Source organism: Chrysemys picta, chromosome 13 (assembly GCF_011386835.1).
Source record: "Chrysemys picta bellii isolate R12L10 chromosome 13, ASM1138683v2, whole genome shotgun sequence".
Lineage (NCBI taxonomy): Eukaryota > Metazoa > Chordata > Testudines > Emydidae > Chrysemys > Chrysemys picta.
Window position 1 is genome coordinate 8,813,356 of NC_088803.1, and position 18,699 is coordinate 8,832,054.

Sequence of the window (18,699 nt, forward strand, 5' to 3'; positions counted from 1 at the left end):
AATGGGCTAGATGGACCTTTGATCTGACCCAGTAGGGCCGTTCTTATCTTCTTATGTACCTGGAAGACATGAGAATATTTATGGAAAATGAGAAAAAAATCTAAAAGCAGATATCAATTGGAACAATGGAAAACCTTCTGGAGAAAGGCTAAAAACACATCTATTTGTCCAATGCTTAAGGAAGTTTGTTACCAAATATTTTATGAAAGGAATCTCACTCCACCTAAGCTTGTTTGCTGGTAACCATTTCTAACTTGGTCTCTTATATTTGAATTCACTATAAATATTGTCTTTTTTGTTAATACATTGTTTTTATTTGAACTCTAACCAATCCAATGCTGTGTTTCAACTGAACTGTTTGGTAACTCCAGTTTAACTGGCAAACCATTGAATATTGACTCTGTAGAGGAGCAATGAACCTTTAATAGCTGAACTGTCCAGCAGAGGGCAGCAGAGTGCAGAGCACAGGTTTTTGAGAAAATTTGGGACTGGAAGTGGGCTGGGGTCAACCTGCAAGTAGCAACCAAGGCTGGTGGAAGCCGCAGTGTGGCTGGTGTGTTGCTGACAGGCTGCTGGGGTCAGAGATACGGGACCAGTGCTGCATCTCTACACAGACACTCAGGGTGTAACTCGCATGCTGCTAGGCTGGCGTGAGTGTCCCAGGTCGGGAGCTACACCAGCAAAGCATTGTAAGGCACACAGGGTTATGGAGCCGGTGGTGACTCAAACCCTCACTGGTCTGGATTGCACCCCAGAATGTGACAGACCCTCCCCCACTCCCGATGAGAAACCTGGACTGTTGGAATCCTTGGACTCCCAGAAAATCCACATTCTTCCCAACCCTGAACCTCTAGGGCACATGAGGAATCTGTGGCCTGCGCCAGGTGTGCACCACCAGTGGTTCAGGAAGACAAAAGGGGACAGTTGTTAACAGGGGGCATTTTGAGTGTGTAGGTTGCTACTGTTCATGCCCAAACACACAATCACTGGTGGGGTGTAGGTGTTCTGCTGCAGCAGGGCACTCACCACTGGGGCTAAGGACACAGTCTGGAATATGGTAAACACAGAGAATTTCCAAGCACGTGTATCAGTTAACATGGAGTTAGCAATATCCATAATGCACTAAGATTACATCATAATTATTATCATCAGCATTTCCTCTTGAGGACTATTTAGAAGGTAATAAATGGAGAAGAAGAATCTCACCAACCCAGTGACAGAATTTGTCCTCTTGGGCCTCACCCAGAGTCCTGAGCTGCAGCAATTCCTTTATGTGGCTTTCTTCATAATCTACATGAACACCTGGCTGGGAAACTTCATCATCATCACCACTGTGATCAGTGACCACCGGCTCCACACCCCCATGTACATCCTGCTGGCCAACTTGGCTTTCCTAGACCTCAGCGACTCATCAGTCAATACTCCAAAATTGCTATCAGGTCTCCTCTCACAGCATAAAACCATTTCATTCTATGAGTGCATTCTCCAGATGTTTTTCTTCCACTTCATTGCTGGCACTATGGGGTTTTGCCTTGTGGGGATGGCAATTGATCGGTATGTGGCCATCTATAAACCACTGTGGTACTTGACTATCATGAACCAGCGTGTGTGCGCGGGGATAATGGTACTGGCATGGCTGGGTGGATTGGCCCACTCTGCTGTTCAGATTGGACTGCTCCTCCAGTTACCGTTCTGTGGGCCGAACGTCCTGGACAATTTTTACTGTGATGTCCCACAGGTCATCCAACTGGCCTGCACTGACACTCAGTTGGCTGAACTGCAGATGATCTTCAACAATGGAGCAGCGATTATAATAGTATTCATCATTCTGCTTGTTTCTTACACCGCCATCTTAGTCAAGATCAGGACACACATCACGGATGGGAAGCAGAAAGCTCTGTCCACCCGTGGAGCCCAGATTATCGTGGTATGTTTACAAATCATACCCAGCATCTTCATCTATGCTCGGCTCTTCAAGAACTTCACCCTGAATAAGGTGATCTCAGTCATTTACACTGCAATCACCCCAATGCTGAACCCGATGATCTACACGCTGAGGAATGCCGAGATGAAGCAGGCCATCAGGAGGCTGATGAGCAGAATGCTGTGCTCAGGGAAGGAGATAAATTATGTCTCTATCTTTCAATGTCCATTTGTGTTAAAAACCAGGGCTGGTGCAACCATTTAGGCAAACTAGGCAGCCGCCTAGGACGCCTAGTGGTTGGGGGTGCCTAAAAGCCCGCTCAGGCGAGGAGGTGAAGGTGAGCTGGGGTGGGGGGGTGCGGGGAGGGCCACCCTCAGTACCGGGGGGGGCGCACAGGAGAACCGCTCCCCGCCCCAGATCACCTCCACTCTGCCTCCTCCGCTGAGCACACAGCTCTCGCTCTAAGTCTCCTCCAATCGGCGCCGCAAGCCTGGGAGGGGAGAATTAGAGCGGCGCCGGCATGCTCAGCGGAGGAGGCGGAGCCGAGGTGAGCTGGGGCAGGGTCCCCAGGTGGGATTAGCTGCTGCAGAGCGGGGGGCTCCCCGGGTGGGGTTAGCTTCTGAGGTTGGGGTCTTAGGGGGGGGAGTCTCCCGGGGCGGGGTTAGCTTCCATGGGGGGGAGGGCGGAGGGAGTCTCCCGGGGCGGGGTTAACTTTCTAATGAGAAAGCCATGAAAATCAATATCCTCTTTACAAAAGTCTGTTGAATAAATTATGTATCATAATGACTGTACTGATTGTGATGAAGAAATTTCTATCAAATGTTCCAACAGAGAATAAGATAATTCTTTTACTTTATGGCTAATTCTTTTATCATATATATCTATCTATATATACACCACTTATCTACATTTATCGTGTCAAGTCTCATCAGATTTTTTTAAAAAGATAAACAAAACCTACCTTCAAAAAGAATTGGTTTTAGTTGTGTCTAAATTACATTTCTATCTATAACTTCACAGTTTAAACTGAAGTTATCTTTGTTTCCTTTTTCTTCTAATCCCGATATAGAATGGGAGTAGAATAAGAAATATGTTTGATGGATTTTCTTAAAATTATCCTTTTCATTCAAAATATACAAATTTTGATTTTTCCACATTTACTCCTTTCTTTTCTAAGAAAGAAAGAAAGTGAAATTTATATAAAGTGGGGGGAAGATTTTGAAATTATACTATAAGAGAAAATACACAGTTCTTTACACAAATTTCTAAATAAAAAATATTTTTGTAAATTTTCAAAAAAAATGTAGGGATTCTTTCTCATCAGTTTCTATGTCTTTAAACTTTAATTCCTGAAGAGACTGTTATGCACTGAAAAATATTTAAGTAAAAATTAGCACTTCTTCCTGAACAAAGCTCTGGGAAATGAGTATCACACTTGGATTTTCTAATCCAAAAATTAGTTAAAACTGTCTGAACTCCTTTTAGACCTCCCGATCAACTCTGCACTGAAAGAACAGCTAAATACTCTTTCTGGCAGTAATATCTGAAAAAGTACGGGTATTCAGTGGCGGTGCATGGGGAGCAGAGAGAGAAGGGGTTGGGGTGCAGAAAGGCACTGAGGGCAGGGTGTGGAGGGGATGGGGCTGCACAGGGGTCACTGATGTCAGGATGTGAAGGGGAGGGGGCTGAAAAGGGGTCATTAAGGTAGGACGTCAAGAGGAGGGAGATGCACAGGGGCTACTGGGGGCAGGGTGTGAAGGGGTGGGGGTTGCAGAGGGGACATTGAGGTCACTCTATGGTGGGGAGGGGGCCACACAGGTGTCACTGGGGGCAGGATGCAGTGGGGAAGGGGGATGCACAGGGGTCACTGAGAGCAGGGTGTGGAGGGGAGGGGGATTCACAGGGGTCACTGAGATCAGGGTGTGTAGGGGAGGGGGCTGCATAGGGATTACAGGGGGCAGGGTGTGGAGGGGAAGGGCTGTCACGGAGTCACCAGGGCAATACTCTGGAACTGCTCCCTACGAAGCCAGGCAGGACTCTGGGGAGTCTCCTCTCTGTGATCAGACTGTCTCCGGGGCAAGAAGCTTCCACAGCTTCCACCTTCCTGGGTCTGACCTCAGAGCATTCAGCTTCCCCTGCCCCACCGTGCGCTTCCCGCAGCGAGTCTGCCTCGGCGGGGTCCTGGGGGGGCCAGAGGGCCCTGCCCCCCGACTCCGCAGTCAGACGCGACTCTCAGCCAGCCGGTAAAAAAGAAGGTTTATTAGTTGACAGGAACACAGCATAGAACAGAGTTCGCTATTACAGGAATCAGTGACTTTCAGCCAAGTCCATCTTGGGGGGAGGGGAGCCCATAGCCAGGGCTCTGGTCCTCCCCGTCTGCCCCAAGCCAGTTGACACTGACTCGCTTCCAGTTGCCTGGTCCCTGCCCTGCCCGTTGCTCCTGTCTTACTTCCCAGGTCAGAGTCACCTGGTCCCACCCTCCACCTGTATTTCAGGTTATGAAGCTGCGGCCATAGCATCCATGCAGGCAGCTGGAGCAGCCTCAGCAAAAGTCACACCCAGCATTAATTTACTGATTTAGTTGGGGACTGGTCCTGCTTTGAGCAGGGGGTTGGACTAGATGATCTCCTGGGGTCCCTTCCAACCCTGGGATTCCATGATTCTATGATTCATGCAAAACAGTAAGACTCACAGACAACATAACAAGGGAAAATCCCCATTTCATCACTTCTCTCCCCCGAACTGAGCGGGGTCACTTTAGCCAGTGACCTCGGGAAGTTCAGGCCTCCTTCTCCGGGACAAGCATCAGCTATAACATTTGCATTCCCCTTAATATGGACCACCTCCATCTCATAATCCTGGATGGCAGACTCCACCTCAGGGCTTGACGTTGGTCCCTCTTATCTGATGCAGCCACGGCAGGGTGTGTGGTCCAGATACAATGTGAAACGCCGCTTAAATAGATCCAGCTGCAGGCTTTTAAGAGAGACAGGCAGGCTGAAGGCTCATAGAGGTGTGGCTTCAGAAGGCGCAGGAGCCTACAGATTAACCCTGAGAAAGAGTGGATCCCCAGGAAGGGCTGTCACACTGAAGGGTTCCTCCCAGGGACTGTGGGGAGCAGAGAGAGCACAGCCTGTGAGTCTGTGACCACTTGGGAGCAGCGTGGAGATGGCCTATAACCACCTCCTTAAGAAGGACATTGTAGAGCTGTGCAGAGAGAGGGCGGTGCATTGGAAAGCTCACTGATGCTAGGTCTACACTACCCGCCTGAATCGGCGGGTAGAAATCGACCTCTCGGGGATCGATTTATCATGTCCTGTCGGGACGCTCACTAATGCACAGCTGATTGCTCAGTTGGAAGAGGAGGATCGCTCTAAGGAGCTGGTTCCTGACCCAGCTGGGGGCAAGAGAGAGGCTGGGAGGAGCCAGGCAGCCCCAGGGCCCATACTGGTTCCTGACCCAGCTTGGGCCGCAAGAGAGGCTGGGAGCAGTCAGGCAGCCCCAAGACCTGCATCATCTCCTGATCCAGCTCGGGGCATGAGAGAGGCCGGGAGCAACCTGGCAATCTGGAGACCCGTGTCCCCGACCAGCCAGGGGTCTCCACCGGATTCCCCGTTGGTGGATCTGAGACGGAGGGAATTGGAGCTCCGACTGAAGGAGTCAGAGGACCATGAGAGGCAGGGAAGGCTTGAAGCAGAACAGCAGGAGAGACAGAGGTAGCATGAACTGGCGATGGCCGAGTTGAGAGGCAGAAGGACCCGCCGAGGGGTGAGTGGGGATGGACCCCGGGGTGCCAATTCAGCAGGGAACCTCAACACTAAATTGCTGCCCCAGGTTAAGGAGTGGGGAGCTATAGATGCCTGTCTCACGGCCTTTGGGAAGGCTGGCAATTGGAACCAGGCTGGCCCTGCGGAAAGGCTCCAGCATATAGCCCTCTTCCTGGGTCCCAAGGCCATAGAGCTGTTAAACCAGATGGGTGGGGTGGCCAACTGGCTCTAAGTCCCAGCCTCAGCATATATGTCTGTCTGGAGTCTCCTGGGCTGAGGACCCTCAGACCCCCAGTGGGAGCGGAAGGTGGTGGTCAATGGGGAGACATTCCTGGGATGGCGAGATCCAGGGACAGAGAGAACTGTTGTCAGGCCCCATGTGGTGCAGCCTCATGAGATGCTAAGGGGCTGTGTGACCTGGGTGAAGGTCCCAGGGATGAAGCCCCTCGTCCTGCCTATGACACAGGAGGGGATGGGCTGGCTGGTAGTTGGGGTTCTCCAGGATACCGGCTGTGAGGTCCTGTTGAGGAATGAACTGTGTCTCTTTGGGACAGGATATAGGCCCTGCTCCTGTAAGGGCCGAGGATTTGAATTTGAATCCAGGGAACCAATTGGCTGAGAGTGAAGCAGTCAGTGAAAATGCAAATGATCTGGCTGGCTGGCAGGAGGAGCGGCTGGGCTCAGGATACCTGCCTGTCTGTAACCAGAGCCCTTGAGCTGAGTGGGACAGAGAGATGCCCCCCCCCACCCCCACACACGAGGGAGGTGGCTTACGCTGGTTCTGGTGCTGTGAGCAAAGCCGCGGGCTCGCTGCCTGCCCTCACTGGGACAGCAGGGGTAAAGCTGAGCCCGGGGTGATTGGAGACCCCAGCTGAGTGTGGGGAACCACAGCCAGGGTGGGACAGCTGCCAGCCAGGGCTGCCTTGTCCAGAGGGGCAAATGGCCTGGGACAAGGGGAAAGCAGCCTTGGGACACCGGCCTGTCCTAGAGGAGCCTGTTCAGAAGGTGGCCTTGGGCTTGGTGAGGGACTCGTGGGCGGGGAAGGCCTCCCCCGGTGGAGAATCAATGGTGGAGCATGTGCTGACTTTCCGGAGAAAGCTCGCTGAGCTCATGGGTCTTCATGGCCATGGGGGCCTCTCCCATGGTGCTGGTCCCCAGGAAAGACGGGTCTATCCGATTCTCTGTGGCCTATCGGAAGCTCAATGCCATCACCATATCTGGTGCCTGCCCATACCTAGGCCTGATGAGATCCTAGATAAGTTGCGGGTGGGAGACTCAGTACCTCATGACCAGGGATCTCACCAAAGGCTACTGGCAGGTGCCTTTGGATCCAGATGCCAGGTTGAAACCTGCTTTTGTCACCCCTTTGGGGCTGTACAAGTCCCTGGTCCTACCTGTCAGCCTCAAGGAGGCACCAGTCACCTGCCAGCACCAGGTGAATCAGTTACTGAGGTGGATGGAGAATTTTACCCTACCGTACATGGATTATATTGGTGTCATTAGCCAGACCTGGGAGGACCATGTGTCCCAGGTGAAGAGGGGGCTGAGTCACCTCCACTGGAGGTGGATGCAGGGCTGACTGCAAAAGTTGGGACGTGCAAGGTGGGGATGGCAGAGGTGTCGTACCTGGGCCACAAGGTGGGAAATGGATGATTAAAACCAGAGCCAGCCAAGGTGGGGGCGATCAGAGACTGGCTGCTCCCCAGACTAAGAAACAGGCCCAGGCCTTTATTGGGGTGGCGGGACACAACCAGAGGTTTGTGCCCCACTTTAGCTCTGTGTCAGCTCCCATCAGTGAGCTATGCAGGAAGGGGAAGCCAGACAAGCTGGTCTGGACCAGGCAGTGCCAGAGGACTCTCTGCACGCTGAAGGAGGATCTGGTCAAGGGCCCGGTGTTGGGAAACCCAGACTTTGACAAGCCCTTTATGGTGTTCACCGATGCCCCAGACACAGGACTGGGTGCGGAGCCAGCGCAGGCCATTGCAAAGGGGGAGAAACACCCCGTCATGTACCCGAGGAGGAAGCTGCTGCCCCGGGAGCAGGGCTCTGCGGCCATAGAGAAGGAATGCCTGGCCATGCAGTGGGCTCTTAAAAGGCTGCCATGAGTTCCAGGACTCCGTTTGAGGGGGTTCTTGTGATTAACTGCTCCCTAGTTCCATTGACTGAAGGGTGAATTCACAGCTGTCATTCTCAGCGATCTCTGTGATTCATCCACTCATCAGGACCTCTCCGTTTCATGGTTCAAGGCAGCAAAAGGAAACTAGGGTAAAGGGCTACAACTTGGAACCCAATGGTGCAATGACCCCAGATGTGGGTCACTAATGCTGCCCTATCCCACCATGAGGCACACCAAACTTGAAAACAATCCGAGTGACCATTTGTATTTTAGAGCACTTACAAGAGTTAAGCACATAACATGGCTGGAATGGAAAGCCAGGCCCGTTCTCTGTGCTGGTGCATACGGACTGTACAGTGAGGGACCTGAAGCCTGAGGGAATAAAGTGGGAAGATGGAGACCTTTCTGACCCGTATCACATTAATGATTTGTGCACAAAAACAGCCCTAGAAACCTTTTTCCTCTCTGCAACCCCCTCAATCAAATGACTTTTTGGAGAAATTGCTTTTTCCCCCAGGACTTTTATCTCTGTAACTCTTAGCTCAAATGACCCTAAATTTGGGTCACTAACCCTAACTTGAACCCAGCTGAAGAGCATCAAATTTCAAAGGAATTTCCCTAAGCATGTCAATATTAGTGTTCTTCGAAAGGTCAACTTTTAAACTGTGTCACAAGCAACTTTGATTATACTGGTGCTCCTTGTGCCCCTATATTAATCAGTTCATTTACCAGCTGGGTACACATGTCACAGATTTCTGCATGTTAACCATCAGCTTGGAATATTAAAACAGGATTTGGGTGTTAAACCAAGAGAACTCAGATGGAGGAATAAACATCACACTAAGTTTCACACTTCAGATGTTCAGCTCATGTAAATTGGCCCAGCTCCACAGCAGTATGCCAATTTACACCATCTGGGGATCTGGGCGTTTATGTTTGTTGAGCCTCTCTGCCATACCTGCAACCAGTATGAACTAAACATCTTAAAATGTCATGCAGCATTGCACCTGCAGCCTAATGCGCCTTCAGAGTTGTTTGAGGTAAGGAAATAATGTAATTGCTGAGAAAACAAGCAAGAGAATTTGGATAATTCATCTCAATACGAACTGAAGCTCAGATAGAGAAAATCTTAGCAACACTGAATTCCTCCAAAGTTCTGCCATGGTGGGAATTAATCACAGCATAATCTTTAAAAGTTACATTTTTGTAATTAATCCCATGGGACAAAGAACTAAGAATGAATAAACAGGGCCGGTACTTGTGACTCATCAGTTTAAACTCACAGGCAAAGAATTTAAAACTGTATTTAATTGATTTAAAACAGTGTAATGGGCCAGTTTCCCAGTAAATCAGCCATTGCTCCATCAGAATCAAAGGGCCAGATCCCCAGTTGGTGAAAATAGCCGTAGCTACTACGAAGACAGTGGAACTTTGTCAATACACACCAATTCAATAACCCAATTCAACCAGCCAGGGCAGGCTGAGCTGTGGGCTCCTCTGACGGCCGCATCCCAAGAGCTGTTGATGCAATGCAAGGGAACGACATCTCTGCTCCGGCAGTGGCAATGATGTGGCGTTAATGAAGGAACAGGCTATTCCAGGACAACTGAGTTTCTGGTGCCGCTGGGCTCCGAGCTATTCCAGGTCACATGATGCTACAGTAAATATATTTTTTTATTCTGCCAACCCCTCGGGGCACCCTTTGTGCCTCAGCCCTGCCTTGTTTTTCGCCAAGGGTCCTTCCAGGGATCCTACCACTGTGTGAGATCCAGGGCAGGTGCTGTTCCCCTCTCGGGGATTGGACTCAGCTAGGGCCCGTTGTCAGGGTGGTTTGCTCCAGAGGTGAGAGCAGAGCTGGGTTCACAGCCCTGGAGACCATATTCAGACATTTAGCCCCAGAGCAGGGACATCCTGCGCTGTGACCATCTCTGGAGCCTGCACAAGCTGGGATCAGCTCTAGAGATAGGAGGGGCTTTCAGTCCCTCATCCTATTTAGTTCATCTCCTCTCGGCCAGGAGGGGAGCAGGGAGCATCCATCTGTGGAGTGGATCCCTGTCTGCTGGGAACTGCAGAGAGACCCAGCAACTCCAGTGGAGGACATGGAAAGGGCTGTGGGCTAATTCAGTGATGGGGGCATGAGAGACAGACAGATCAATAATGACAAAATAATCACAACCCTGGAGGATCAAATGCTTCGCTAGCTGTGAGAAATTCCACAAAAATCTGCATCGTAAGTTTGCTTTTTCACTGAATATGTTGGTGTATTAATACACAGGGCAGATTTAAGAACATAAATACGCATGACAGTCAGAACTCTTGAAGTCTTTTACTATCAATTTAATCTGGCACCAGTCAGACTGACTTATTTGTAAATGTTTCTAGCAGCAAAAATAGACTTTTCATTGAAATTGGGAAAAGCCAAACATTTTTTGTCATTCTGGGAAGTGAGAACAAGGCAATTTTAGGCAAGAGCTGTTGAAAACTGAAGAGTTTTAGCCTCTGCTATCCTTGAAAAACAAAATACATATGGAGCATAGCAGAGATTTTCCATCAACATGTGTTCAATTGAAAACCCAATTTTCCTTTGTGATAATTAAAGCCAAAAAAGTCTGATTGTCCTTAATTGGAAACTTAGATTTGTGCTAGGGTGTGAAAAATTAATAGTTTCAATTCATATTAAAATTTCATCCCCAAGTCCCTCTGCCCCATCCTCTATAATTTCTGTTACAAAGGGGTAGTTGCAGGCTGGATAATCTGAGTGAGAAGCGAAGTTAACAGCCAGAATATATTTTAAACATACTAACATCTTGAAGCGAAAACACAGAGTCGAAGCTCCCAGCCAAAACCTTTCCATCTTGACCATGCCCTAGGATATCGGCACTGTAGTCTCTGTCCCACACTGCAGCCAGCTAAGCGGCAATGCTGCCAAGACGTGCTCAGAACATACGCATAGTAAGACACTGGCCATCCACCCCACAGCTCCCAGTCCTAGAAGACAAGCCAGAGAAAGGGGTTTTGGGAATCAGTGGTACAGGGAAGAGAAGTGACTGTCCCAAGGTCACACAGCAGGTCAGTGGCAGAAACAAGAACAGAACCCAAGTCTCCTGCCTGTACAGACATAAAGTCGCAGAGGGAAAGGATACAGCACAGTAATGGAGGGATGCTACTAGTCCGTCATCACCCAGAGATGGAAATGCAGTGGGATTTGGCGCCTTAAATAATAAGAACATAAGAACAGCCGCACTGGCTCAGACCAATGGTCCATCTAGCCCAGTTTCCTGTCTGTGACAGTGGCTGGTGCCTGAAGCTTCAGAGGGAATGAACAGAACAGGGCAATTATCAAATGGTCCATCCCCTGTCGCCCATTCCCAGCTTCTGGCAAACAGAGGTTTAGGGACACCCAAAGCATGGGGTTGCATCCTGACCATCTTGTCTCTTAGCCATCGATTGACCTATCCTTCATGGACTTGTCTAATTCTTTTTTTAACCCAGTTATACTTTCAGCCCTCAAAAGATCCCCTGGCAATGAGTTCAAAAAGTTGATTGTGCATTGTGTGAAGAAATTCTTCCTTTTGTTTGTTTTAAACCTACTGCCTATTTATTTCATTGGGCGATGCCTGGTCCTTCTGTTCTGTGAAGGGGTAAACACCACTTTCCTGTTCACTCTTTCCAGAACATGCATGATTGTATAGACATTTATCGTATTCCCCCTTAGTCATCTCTTTTCTAAGCTCTAGTCTCTTTATATCTCCTCATATGGAAGGTGTTCCATGCCCCTAAGCATTTTTGGTGCTCTTCTCTATATCTTTTCGAATTCCAATATATCTTTTTTTTTTAGATGAGGCAAACACAACTGCACACAATATTCAAGCTATGAGCGTACCATGGATTTATATGCTGGCATTATATTTTCAGCTTTATTATCTATCCCTTTTCTAATGGTTCCTAACATCTTGTTAGCTTTTTTCACTGCTACTGAACATCGAGCAGATGTTTTCAGAGAATGAACCACAATGACTTCAAGATCTTTCTTGAGTAGTAATAGCTAAAGTAGACACCATCATTTTTTATGTTTAGTTAGGATTATGTTTTCCAGTGTGCATTACTATGCATTTATCAATATTGAATTCCATCTGCCATTTGATTGCCCATTCACCCAGTTTTGTAAGATCCCTTTGCAGCTCTTTGCAGTGTGCTTTGGGCGTAACAATCCTGAGTAATTTTGTATTCTGTAAAAAGAAGAACAGGAGGACTTGTGGCACCTTAGAGACTAACAAATTTATTAGAGCATAAGCTTTCGTGGACTACAGCCCACTTCTTCGGATGCATATAGAATGGAACATATATTGAGGAGATATATATACACACAGACAGAGAGCATAAACAGGTGGGAGTTGTCTTACCACCTCTGAGAGGCCAATTAATTAAGAGAAAACAAACTTTTGAAGTGATAATCAAGCTAGCTCAGTACAGACAGTTAGATAACAAGTGTGAGAATACTTACAAGGGGAGATAGATTCAATGTTTGTAATGGCTCAGCCATTCCCAGTCTTTATTCAAACCGGAGTTGATTGTGTCTAGTTTGCATATCAATTCTAGCTCAGCAGTTTCTCGTTGGAGTCTGTTTTTGAAGTTTTTCTGTTGTAATATAGCCACCCGCAGGTCTGTCACTGAATGACCAGACAGGTTAAAGTGTTCTCCCACTGGTTTTTGAGTATTTTGATTCCTGATGTCAGATTTGTGTCCATTAATTCTTTTGCGTAGAGACTGTCCGGTTTGGCCAATGTACATGGCAGAGGGGCATTGCTGGCACATGATGGCATATATCACATTGGTAGATGTGCAGGTGAACGAGCCCCTGATGGTATGGCTGATGTGATTAGGTCCTATGATGATGTCACTGGAATAGATATGTGGACAGAGTTGGCATCGGGGTTTGTTACAAGGATAGGTTCCTGGGTTAGTGGTTTTGTTCAGTGATGTGTGGTTGCTGGTGAGTATTTGCTTTAGGTTCGGGGGTTGTCTGTAAGCGAGGACAGGTCTGTCTCCCAAGATCTGTGAGAGTAAAGGATCATCTTTCAGGATAGGTTGTAGATCTCTGATGATGCGCTGGAGAGGTTTTAGTTGGGGGCTGAAGGTGACAGCTAGTGGTGTTCTGTTATTTTCTTTGTTGGGCCTGTCTTGTAGGAGGTGACTTCTGGGTACTCGTCTGGCTCTGTCAATCTGTTTTTTCACTTCAGCAGGTGGGTATTGTAGTTTTAAGAATGCTTGATAGAGATCTTGTAGGTGCTTGTCTCTATCCGAGGGATTGGAGCAAATGCGGTTATATCTTAGGGCTTGGCTGTAGACAATGGATCGTGTGGTGTGTCCTGGATGGAAGCTGGAGGCATGTAGGTAAGTGTAGCGGTCAGTAGGTTTCCGATATAGGGTGGTATTTATGTGACCATCGCTTATTAGCACAGTAGTGTCCAGGAAATGGACCGCTTGTGTGGATTGATCTAGGCTGAGGTTGATGGTGGGATGGAAATTATTGAAATCATGGTGAAATTCCTCAAGGGCTTCTTTTCCATGGGTCCAGATGATGAAGATGTCATCAATGTAGCGCAAGTAGAGTAGGGGCGTTAGGGGACGAGAGCTAAGGAAGCGTTGTTCTAAGTCAGCCATAAAAATGTTGCCATACTGTGGGGCCATGCGGGTACCCATAGCAGTGCCGCTGACTTGAAGGTATATATTGTCCCCAAATGTGAAATAGTTGTGGGTGAGGACAAAGTCACAGAATTCAGCCACCAGGTTAGCTGTGACATTATCGGGGATACTGTTCCTGATAGCTTGTAGTCCATCTTTGTGTGGAATATTGGTGTAGAGGGCTTCTACGTCCATAGTGGCCAGGATGGTGTTTTCTGGAAGATCACCAATGGATTGTAGTTTCCTCAGGAAGTCAGTGGTGTCTCGAAGATAGCTGGGAGTGCTGGTAGCGTAGGGTCTGAGGAGAGAGTCTACATAACCAGGCACCCTAACATCAGGCTTGTCTGGGACAGTTCTCAGATTTGTCACCTAAAAAGAATGGCTCTTGTGTGGGAATCTCCCTCAAATACTCTACAGTAAAGACTGATGCGAAGAATTCATTTAGCTTCCTTCAAACGGCCTTGTCTTCCCTGAGAGCTCCTTTTGCACCTTGACCATCCAGCGACCCCACTCATTCTTTGGCAATCTTCCTGCTTCTGAAATACTTAAGAAAAATTGCTTAACTTTTGTGTCTTTTGTTAGTTGCTTTTCACATTCTTTTCTAGCCTGCCTAATTATACTTTTACACTTCTCTTGCCACAAATCGATGTGTAAATCAGTAGTTGGCCATTTACATGGTCTTGGGGTGGAATCATTACAGAAAAGCTGCCACGTAGGAGGCTGGGTGAGTCAATGTTAAACTTCTCCGGAAAGTGGGAATCACTATTTCAGCATTGCTATCAGTATTAGCCATGTTAGTATTTACATTTCATGCGCAAATTTAGAGCCTTCTGTTTCTCACAATCGGGTACCATATGGGCTATTAATGTTGGATGTAGTTGTACTTTGTTCCAGCCTTCATACGGCATTGGCCAGATCCTCAGATGGTGTAAACTGATCCATCGCCCTTAGCTTTAAAGGCGATAATCCAGTATTCAGCGATGTGACAATGCATCTCACTAGTGCTCTGACTCACAGGGGTAAGGAGCACTCTCAACTTCTAGTCAGTGGAAGTGACAAGAACTGTGCACCTTTGACATGCCCATCATGGGATATTACACAGAGAGAATTAGATCATTTTCTCTGTCAGTCTAATCTTGCCCATTGCCCTTGTCCTTCCATCCACAGGCAAGACACAATGTATGGAGATGGAAATGTCCAACCGAACCACCATGACCGAGTTCCTTCTCCTGGGATTCTCTGACGTTCGGGAGCTGCAGATTTTGCACTTTGTGGTGTTTCTGGTAATTTACCTGGCAGCCCTGGTGGGGAATCTTCTCATCATCACAGCCGTAGCCCTCGACCACCATCTTCACACCCCCATGTACTTCTTCCTGATGAATTTGTCCATTCTAGACATTGGCTTCATTTCTGTCCCAGTCCCCAAATCCATGGCCAACTCCCTCATGAACACCAAGTCAATTTCTTATTCTGGATGTGTCACACAAGTCTTTTTCTTTATGTTCTTTGCTGTAACCGAGTACTCCATACTCACCGTCATGGCATACGACCGATACGTCGCCATCTGCCAACCATTGCACTATGAGAGAGTGATGAACAGGAGAGCTTGTGTCCAAATGGCAGCCAGTGCTTGGATAAGTGTTTTTGTCTATGCTGCAGTGCACACCGGGAACACGTTTGCACTATCCTTCTGTGGAGGCAACATGGTGGATCAGTTTTTCTGTGAAATCCCCCAGCTCCTCAAGCTCGCCTGCTCTGACACATACCGCCGTGAAACTGGGGTTATTCTCTTTAGTACATGCTTAGGCTTCAGCTGCTTTGTTTTTATAGTTGTGTCGTATGTTAAGATCTTCACCACAGTGCTGAGAATCCCCTCTGAGCAGGGCCGGCATAAAGCTCTATCCACCTGCCTCCCTCACCTCATTGTGGTCTCCTTGTTCTTCTTCACTGTAATCTTTGCCTACCTGAAACCCACCTCCAGCTCAACATCAGTGCTGGATCTCATGGTGCCTGTTCTCTATTCTGTGATGCCTCCAATGATGAATCCAATCATCTACAGCATGAGGAACAAGGAGATCAAAGCTGCCCTGAGGAAACTCATGGCGGGGAGGTTATTCACCAAAAATGAACTGTCCATCTTTCATCTTTGATCGTGATTTCTTTCTGTGTTTCTTTTTAAATATAATCAAATGAAAACATTATTGAAACCATATTTTGAAATCTGCTTATGCAGAAAGGGGCATTTACACTGATAAAAATGCAGAGTCAGGACAATGGACTTACTATCTATTTACAACAATATAAATAAGATCAGAATCTATCTATCTATCCTGTATTGCCACCCACCATCACACCATCTCAGCACCTTCCACCTAAAATGAATAGCCATTATCAAGTTCCCAATGGACTCGATGAGGTCTCTGACCCTTTTCCTTTTGCAGGTATAAATGCTGCTTTGGATACGATGGCTTTTGGTGAATTGTTTGCTTGTGTGACAGAGTGTGGTGTGATGGTGTCATGTTGTGAACTTTGTTGTAGTATATGTGGAAATATTGTCACGGTAACAGGACAAGTCAGACCTGGCTCAATGGCAGCCTATTGTGCTGCATTCCAGTCAGCTGCCCTGCCTGGGAGAGGTCTTTGGCACATCATTGAAGGATCGTCACTGAGAGTCCATCAAGACTAGAGTCTGGGGCCATCGATTTTTATTGTGTCTCTGCTACTTGCCAGCCCCAAGAGAAAATGATTTTTCTATACAGGGAGCCCACAGGCATGGAAGTTGGAGATGGAACTTCACAGTTTGAACCCATGGCCAAGAGACTGGGGCCTACTTAACAGTGCAATGCCCCTGTTGTGGTTGCATGGGGCCATCCATGGCCACGTGTAATAAAGACTTTCAGAAGCAAGATGGCTGTGGGACTCTGCCAAGTTTGAAACACAGATGAACCCGGACTCACAGATCAGTCCAGGGGAGGGGTTGTCTCAGAACTGTCTTGTTTTACAGATCTGTGTCAGTCAAGGGCTTACGGCATAAAGTTTCCCTTTGCTACACCCATGTTCCTTGCCTTCCTGCCCTGTTCTTCTTAAAGAGGTTTAGCTAGAAGCCAAAAGGGACCACAGGCTAGGGGAAGCTCTGGTGGAGTGTGTGAGTGACTGGGGGCTTGGGAGAACTCAGACACTGGTTTTGAACTCTAAGGGAGCTGGACAATGGCCTCCCACAGTCAATGGAAGGGGATCAGAGTGTTCCCTAGAGCCCCAGAGCTAGAAACACTGATGAGACTCTACCCAGATGAAGTTGCCTTGGAAGTACGTGGCTCCCATTGATTGGGCCCTCTTGCAAGAGACAGGTGACTGGACAGCTGGATAAGGGCCACGTTCTCACACCTTCCTTATCTGTCTTTTGTATTGTTTTATTGATCAGTTGGTCAATTTGGTTTCGTTCTTTTATTCTTTTGGGGGAGGAGAGGGAAATGATTGTTACATGGGGTGTCAATATTTGGTCTTGTGGTTGGGAAGCCAATGTGTCAGCTCTTTGATATATCTATTTCCTGAGCAAGCTGAAGGTTTGCTTTCCACAATGACCAAGACATGGGAAGGAGCCTCTGTAGCTTTCTGCATGGCTGTTTTCCTACTGAAAGGATTATTTGGATGGTGCTGGGACTGTATTGTATTAGTAATGACATGTTAGGGGCCTTGCCCCTTGGATAAGTGCCTAATTTATTCATTTAGATGGGAAAAAATGGGCTGAAGGTGTTAACATAACCCAGTCACTGTCCAACACTAAACAGTTTTAAACAAGTTCCAGAGCTTGGTGTCCAGAGACCACAGCCTGCTTCTCACCATGGCAAACACACCACTAAAAATCCGGTTAACCTTTTATTAAATATCCAGACAGGAAAGGAAACCACTCACAGTATTTGAAATGTAAAGTATTAAGTCAGGCTTTCATTTTATCCACACCCCTTGTTCCTTTCCCTTTAGCTGGAGGCAGTTTTTAAAAGGAACCCCCCCCCCTAGTTATTTGGCAGTCTCTTCGAGGTATCAGAGGGCTTGTTTTCACTATGGGGAGATCGACACAGGGATTGATTTAGTGGATCTAGTGCAGACCTACCCCAGTCCTCCACCTCTCTGAGAAGAGTAAGGGAAGTCAACCAGAGAGCATTTCCTGTTGATGTAGCGCAGTTAAGAAACCAGGTTAAGTCGACCTATGTTATTCATGTAGCTGGAGTAGAGTAACTTAAGTCAAATTACCCCGGTAGTGAAGACAAGTTCAGGGATGGTAATAACAATGCTTTTGAGGAAAAGAGAAGAAGTTGGGCTGGAGCTCTCATTGTTGCTGTTGCTGTTACTGTCCCATCTTAGAAGCAAAAGCCTCCTAGTTTGTCAGTCCCTTCAATGGTATCAAAGATGGAAATAACTGTGATCCCAGGTGGTGGCTGGGATTCAGCTGGAGCCGGTAGGGGTGGCGATGTCCTCTGGGCCCTTCTCTGTTGCCCAGGGTCAGGATGACGAAGGCCTGGGGTCCCAGGAGACAGTAGGCGTGGCAGCCATGATGGTGAAGCTCAATCCGGAATCCTCCATCTGTTCTTCTTTTTGTTCTTTCTGTACTTTCCTCACCACATTCTTTCTTTCATTTAGGGCCCAGAAAGGGAGTGATGGGTACAATAGTCCATTCCCCCATTATTTTCTCCTCAAATAAGTCTTAATATCCAGCATACCAATTTTGGATCATTAACTTTCTTAGTGAACGGAAGGTTTATTTTCAAAGATAATTGGAGTTAATTCCTATATACAATGTTTTACTATTTCTATCTTCACATGTTAAACTTCAATTCTCTTTGGCTGTCATTCCTCTCAATTCTGATGTCAAAGTGTGTTTGTAAACAGAGATGCGCAATCTTTGTTATGATGAAAAAAGTTGCTTTTTATTGAAATAAATAAAGTGAAATAAAGTGAAAATTTTATCAGACATTTTCCAGAGTTTTGTGAGGATAAAAATAAAAAGTTGAAAATTGAATTAATTTACTCTTTGGGTTTTGCTTTTCTTCCACTTTTTCTCCTCCCCGCCTTCATTTTTGCTTAGAAAAAGAGAAGAATGTAAAAATAGAGAAAATGGGGACAGAAGTAGTAAAAAAAAAAATCTTTTGTAAAAAAATTTTTTTTGGGGAGTAAGTTTCAAAACCTTTGAAATGAAAATGTTCTTGAAA

The 18,699-nt window shown here is 47.2% G+C and overlaps 2 protein-coding genes across 2 annotated transcripts; both read left to right on the top strand.

Moving 5' to 3' along the window:
• Positions 1–1,186: 1,186 nt before the first annotated feature.
• LOC135975183 (olfactory receptor 4D2-like) lies at positions 1,187–2,254 on the top strand. Its single transcript, XM_065565244.1, has one exon. It carries the CDS (start codon positions 1,187–1,189, stop codon positions 2,186–2,188), a length of 1,002 nt encoding a protein of 333 aa, XP_065421316.1. The 3' UTR covers positions 2,189–2,254.
• Positions 2,255–14,679: 12,425 nt separating this feature from the next.
• LOC135975525 (olfactory receptor 14A16-like) lies at positions 14,680–15,758 on the top strand. The gene has a single exon (XM_065566735.1). It carries the CDS (start codon positions 14,680–14,682, stop codon positions 15,640–15,642), a length of 963 nt encoding a protein of 320 aa, XP_065422807.1. The 3' UTR covers positions 15,643–15,758.
• The last annotated feature ends 2,941 nt before the right edge of the window (positions 15,759–18,699 follow it).

Coding starts and splice junctions, on each gene's coding strand:
- LOC135975183 (XM_065565244.1), top strand. CDS start 1,187: ATGGAGAAGAAGAATCTCACCAACCCAGTGACAGAATTTGTCCTCTTG.
- LOC135975525 (XM_065566735.1), top strand. CDS start 14,680: ATGGAAATGTCCAACCGAACCACCATGACCGAGTTCCTTCTCCTGGGA.